At 39.2% G+C, this 6,048-nt stretch overlaps 1 protein-coding gene across 1 annotated transcript in view; it reads left to right on the top strand.

Moving 5' to 3' along the window:
- NUP160 (nucleoporin 160) overlaps nt 1-6,048 on the top strand; it is a 67,296-nt gene that overhangs the window by 20,434 nt on the left and 40,814 nt on the right. The window contains exons 9-10 of the mRNA XM_037746030.1: nt 4,974-5,051; nt 5,317-5,414. Coding sequence (XP_037601958.1) covers nt 4,974-5,051; nt 5,317-5,414 — 176 coding nt within the window. The remainder of the gene's footprint in view (nt 1-4,973; nt 5,052-5,316; nt 5,415-6,048) is intronic.

The raw sequence follows: 6,048 nt of genomic DNA, 5'->3' as shown, positions 1-6,048 counted from the left end.
GCAATTCTCCTGCCTCAGCCTCCTGAGTAGCTGGGACTACAGGCGTGCGCCACCACGCCCAGCTAATTTTTGTATTTTTAGTAGAGACGGGGTTTTACCGTGTTGGCCAGGATGGTCTCTATCTCTTGACCTTATGATCTGCCCGCCTTGGCCTCCCAAAGTGCTGGGATTACAGGCATGAGCCACTGCACCCGCAGTTTCTTTTGCTTTTGTTCATGGTGTCATACCTTAAGAATCCCTTACCAAATGTAAGGTCATAAAGATTTACTCTTACGTTTTCATCTCAGAGTTTTATACTTTTAGCTTTTATATTGAAGACTTTGATTCATTTTTTAATTTTGTGGGTTTTTAAAAAAAATTGTGAGATAAGCGTTCAGCTTCATTCTTTTGCTTGTAGAAATCCAGTTTTCTCAGCACCATTTTTTGAAAATATAGTTCTTAACACATTGAATGGTCCTGGCACACTTCTCAAAGTCATTTGACCTTAGAAACCTGGTTTTATTTCTACCCTCTCAATTCTGTTCCATTGATCTATATATCTGACCCTGTGCCAGTACCACACTCTCTTGATTATTGTTGCTTTGTAGGAAATTTTGACACCAGGAAGTGAGAGCCCTCTGACTTTGTTATTCTTTTTCAAGATTGTTTTGGCTATTCTGGGTCCCATTCAATTCCATATGAGTTTTAGAATCAGCTTGTCAGTTTCTACAAAGAAGTCAGCTGAGATTCTGATAAAAATTGTGTTGCCTCTGTAGATGATATTACAAAGTATCGCTACTTAGCAATATTAAGTATACTGATCCATGAACATGGGATGCTTTAGTTTTCAGAGTATAAGTTTTATATTTTTGTTAAATTTGTTCTTAAATATTTGATTCTTTTTTATGCTATTGTAAATGAAATTTTCTTGATGCTATTGTAAATGAAATTATTTTCTTAATTTCATTTTCAGAGTGCTCATTGGAAGTTTATAGAAATACAATTGATTTTTGCATATAGATATTGTACCTTGAAACCTTGTTGAACTCATTTATTCTGATAGATTTTATAGTGAATTCCTTAGGATTTTCTTTATACAAGACAATGTCATTTGCAAATAAATTTTACAGTGGCTCATACTTTTAATCCCAGCACTTTGGGAGGCCGAGGTGGGCGGATTGCTTGAGCTCAAGAGTTCCAGACCAGCCTGGGCAACAAAGTGAAACTCTGTCTCTAAAAAATAGCAAAAATTAGCTGAGTGTAGTGGCTCGTTCCTATAGTCCCAGCTACTTGAGGGGCTGAGATGGGAGGATGGCTTGAGCCTGGAAGGTTGAGGTTGCAGTGATCCTGATTGCCTCACTGCACTTCAACCTGGGCAGCAGAGGGAAACCCTGTTTTTTAAAAAAGTTAGTTTTATTACTTCCTTTCTGATCTAGATGCCTTTTCTTTCTTTTCTTTTCCTTCTTTCTTGTGAGGTTTCCTGGCTAGATCCTCCAGCACAATGTTGAATAGAGTGGCAAGAACCGACATCTTTTTTTTTTTTTTTTTTTTTTTGAAACAACGTTTCACTCTGTCACTCAGGCTGGAGCGCAGTAATGCAATCTCAGCGCATTGCAACTTCCTAGTTCAAGTGATTGTCCTACCTCAGCCTCCTGAGTAGAGCAGCTGGGACTCCGGGCACGTGCCACCATGCCCAGCAAATTTTTGTATTGCTACTGTTTTTTGGTAGAGACAAGGTTTCACCTTGTTGATCATGCTGTATGTCTTTGTCTCGTTTCTGATTTTTATTACTAAGGGGGAAGTTGTCAGTGTTTAACCATTGAGTATAATGCTGGCTGTGAATTTTTCTTTTTTTCATTGTGATGCAACAGTGGGCTGTGAATTTTTTTGGGGACAGTGTCTCACTCTGTCACCCAAGTTGGAGTGTAGTGGCGTAATCTCAGCTCATTGCAACCTCCACCACTCAGGCTCAAGCAATCCTCCCACCTCAGCCTCCCAAGTAGCTGGGACCACAGGTGCATGCCATCAGGCGTGGCTAATTTTTTTGCATTTTTGGTAGAGACGGGGTTTCGCCATGTTACCCAGTCTGGTCTCAAACTCCTGCACTCAATCTACTACCCACCTTGGCCTCCCAACGTGCTTTGGGAATACAGGCCCGAACCATAGCACCCAACCTGAATTTTTCACAAGTGTCCTTTATCGTGTTGAAGAGTTTCCCCTTTATTACTAGTTTCTTGAGTGTTTTTCTCATGAAAGGGTGTTCAGTTTGGTCCCACTGCCTTCATCCATGTTAAGACACCAGTAATTTTCCCCACCATTGGTCTTGCATCATTGATGCAAATATCAACAAAATGAAAAAGGCAAATAATGTGGTATTATTATGAAAAGGGTTTGGGCCAGGTATGGTGGCTGCCTGTAATCCTAACACTTTGGGAGGCCAAGGCAGACAGATCACCTGAGGTCAGGAGTTTGAGACCCACCTGGCCAACATGGTAAAACCCTGACTCTACTAGAAATACAAAAATTAGCCAGGCATGGTGGCAGGTGCCTATAATCCTAGCTACTTGGGAAGCTGAGGCAGGAGAATTGCTTGAACCCGGAGGGTGGAGGTTGGAGTGAGCCAAGAGTGCAACTCTATCTCAAAATTTAAAAAAAAGAAAGAAAAGGGTTTTGACATCATTAACCCCCTCAGATGATCTCAGGGACCTCTAGGAATCTGTGGACCACATTTTGAGAACTACTGCTCTAAAGGTCAGATCTGGAATTGAATGTTCAGGAGTGTGTCAAATTGAGCAGAGCTATTACTTCCTTTGTTTTGAGCATTGTGATTCTTCATTGAAGCCAAAAATCAGAATAACTTTTTTGACAGCTATGTAACAGTGCTAGTCTAATCAGATTATAATAAACTTGTAGTATTTTTTTTCTTTTTGCTTCACAAAAACTGATCTTCGGCTGGGCATGTTGGTGCACACATATAGTTCTAGCTACTCAGGAGGCTGATGCAGGAGAGTCATTTGAGTTCAAGAATTTGAGCCCAGCCTGGGCTGTTGGTTTTTTGTTTGTTTGTTTAATGTTGTTTGAGACCTGCTAAATTGATTTTATGTTCCACTAATGGATTGAGATCTGTAGGTTGTAAAACATAGGTTCAGGCTAGAATGGATATAAGCACTGCATATTTTTTTCATATTTCATGCACTACTTTTTTTCTCAAAAGGGAATTTTGCAACTTTTTTTCTTTAATACTTCTTTGTGAACAGTTGCATATAAGTAAAGGGTCATCACTCTTATCAATTTACAGTAAATTTTCTTTATCAAAACAGTTATTTAGGCTTGGCTCAGTGGCTCATGCCTATAATCCCCGCACTTTGGGAGGCTGAGGTGGATGGAGCTCCTGAGGTCAGGAGTTTGAGACCAGCTGGCTAACATGGTGAAACCCCGTCTCTATTAAAAATACAAAAATTGGCCAGGCATGGTGGCTCACGCCTGTAATCCAAGCACTTTGGAGGCCAAGGTGGGCGGATCACCTGAGATCGGGAGTTCAAGACCAGCCTGACCAACATGGTGAAAAAAAAATACAAAAATTAGCCAGGATGGTGGTAGGGATCTATAATCCCAGCTACTTGGGAGGCTGAGGCAGGAGAATTGCTTGAACCCGGGAGGTGGAGGTTACAGTAAGGCGAGATCCCTGCACTCCAGCCTGAGCAACAGAGTGAAACTTGTCTCCAAAAAAAAAGTTATTTAAAATATTCATCAAGCTGCTTACTGTAGCTCACTCTTACAGTCCCAGCAGTTTGGGAGGCCAAGGCAGAAGGATCATTTGATACCAGGAGTTGGTGACTAGCTCGGGCAACATAGTGAGATTCCGTCACTACAAAAATAATAATAATAATGATAATAGAATTAGCTGCGTGGAGTAGCACGTGCCTGCATTACTAGCTATTTGGGAGGCTAAGGTAGGAAGATAGCTTGAGCCCAGGAGTTGGAGGTTAACATTGAGCTACGATCATGTCATTGCACTCCAGCCTGGGTGACAGAGTAAGACCTGTTTCTAAAAATAAAAACAAATATGAATAAGTCTTTTACCACAGTGAGATAATCACCTCACACCTATTAGGATATCTACAATTTAAATGAATGAATTAATTAATTAATTAAAAAAATAAATAAATGTATGTCTTGGCGAGGATATGGAACAATTCGAGCTGTTTTGTCATTGTTGAGAAATTAGAACTCTTGTACATTGCTAGTGGGAATGTAAAATGCTATAGCCATTATGGAAAACAATATAGTGGTTCCTCAAAAAATTAAACATAGAATTACCATATAACCCAGAAATTCACTTTTGTGTATACATACCCAAAATAATTGAAAGCTGGGTCTCAAACATATATTTGTACAACCATATACATGGTAGCATTATTCACAATAGGCGAAAAGTTAAACCAACCCAAGTGTCCATCCACAGCAAATAGGTAAACAAAATGTTGCATGTATGTGCAGCTGAATATTTCAGTTTTTAAAAGGAAGGAAACGTTGACACATGCAATTAAATAGGCAAACCTTGAAGACATTATGCTAAAGGCATAAATCAATCACGAAAAGACAAATACTATATGATTCTACTTATATGAAGTACCTAGAGGAGTCAAATTTATAGAGATAGTAAAGTGGAGGTTATCAGGGGCTGGGACTGAGGAGAAATGGGAAATTATTTAATGAATATAGAATTTCAGTTATGTAAGGTGAAGATGAAAAGCATCCTAGAGATTGATTGTACAACAATGTGAATATACTTAACACTGCTAAAAATAGTTAAGATGGTAAAATTTGATGTTATGTGTATTTTACTACATTAAAATAAAGTGGTTCTACCTGGCCTGTGTGGGTGAAAAAGAAAAAAATTTTTAAAGGGTTTCTGAATGCTAATAGCCCTTGCTTAAAAAAGCAACATGTTGATATTTCAGATAATAAGTTGTCATCTCGTATTTTAACAGTTCTGCATTTTCCAGCTGGTGAGCACTGAGAGTAACCGCTATAGCCTAGATCACATTTCTTCACTATTCACTTCTCAGGTAAGTTGATTCATCCTTTGCATATCACATAAATACAAGAAAAAGAAGTATTGGCTAACTCTGTTATGGTATCATGGGACTGTAGTCTTAAAATGGACTATTTCATGATGTACGAAACAAAATTTCATTTGGACTTAACCAAATTCACATGGTACCATGTTTACTTTTCATGCATTTACCTCTTCTGCTGATGAAAATGTAAGTCACCATGAACTACTACTTTTTTTCTTATTTTATCCCTTTTTTTCCCCACATTTCCTCCTAGGAGACACTGATTGACTTCGCCTTAACTTCCACGGATATCTGGGCCCTGTGGCATGATGCTGAGAACCAGACAGTTGTGAAATACATCAACTTTGAACAGTATGGGTCACTTCATTCTGTCATCTTACCTCATCCCAAGCAATTTTTATGCTAAGAAGACAAGAGTCTGGACACCATGGCTCATGCCTATAATCTAACACTTTGAAAGGCCAAGGCGGGCAAATCACTTAAGCTCAGGAGTCTGAGCCCAGACTGGGCAATATGGTGAAATCCCATCTCTACTAATAAAAAAAAATAGCTGGACATGATGGCAGCTGCCTGTAATCCCAGCTACTCAGGAAGCAAGGCTGTGGCATGAGAATCACTTGAACCCAGAACCTAGGAGACGGAGGTTGCAGTGAACCAAGATGCACCACTGCACTCCAGCCTGGGCGACAGAGTGAGACTATGTCTCAAAAAAATAAATAAATAAAAATAATAAAAAAAGAAGAAGAAAAGAAGGCGAGAACTTTTTATGTAGAGCCAAGTCAAGGGTTTTCATTTGAAGAATTCCACCCTGGGTTTTCCTCTTGTTACAGTCTTCCTGAAATACCTCTTATGCCTTTTGTGTTCTTTCTTACGTTTTTGTTTTAAGACAAAATGATAATTCTTGGGGTTGGACTAAGATAAAGAAAATGCCATATTTGTTGGGAGAGATAGCATATGTCCAAAATACCTCTAATCTGGGTGTTTT

Source organism: Cebus imitator, unplaced genomic scaffold (assembly GCF_001604975.1).
Source record: "Cebus imitator isolate Cc_AM_T3 unplaced genomic scaffold, Cebus_imitator-1.0 Scaffold218, whole genome shotgun sequence".
Taxonomy (NCBI): Eukaryota; Metazoa; Chordata; class Mammalia; order Primates; family Cebidae; genus Cebus; species Cebus imitator.
Note: the sequence above shows the minus strand (reverse complement) of the source record. Positions and strands in the feature narration are given on the sequence as shown.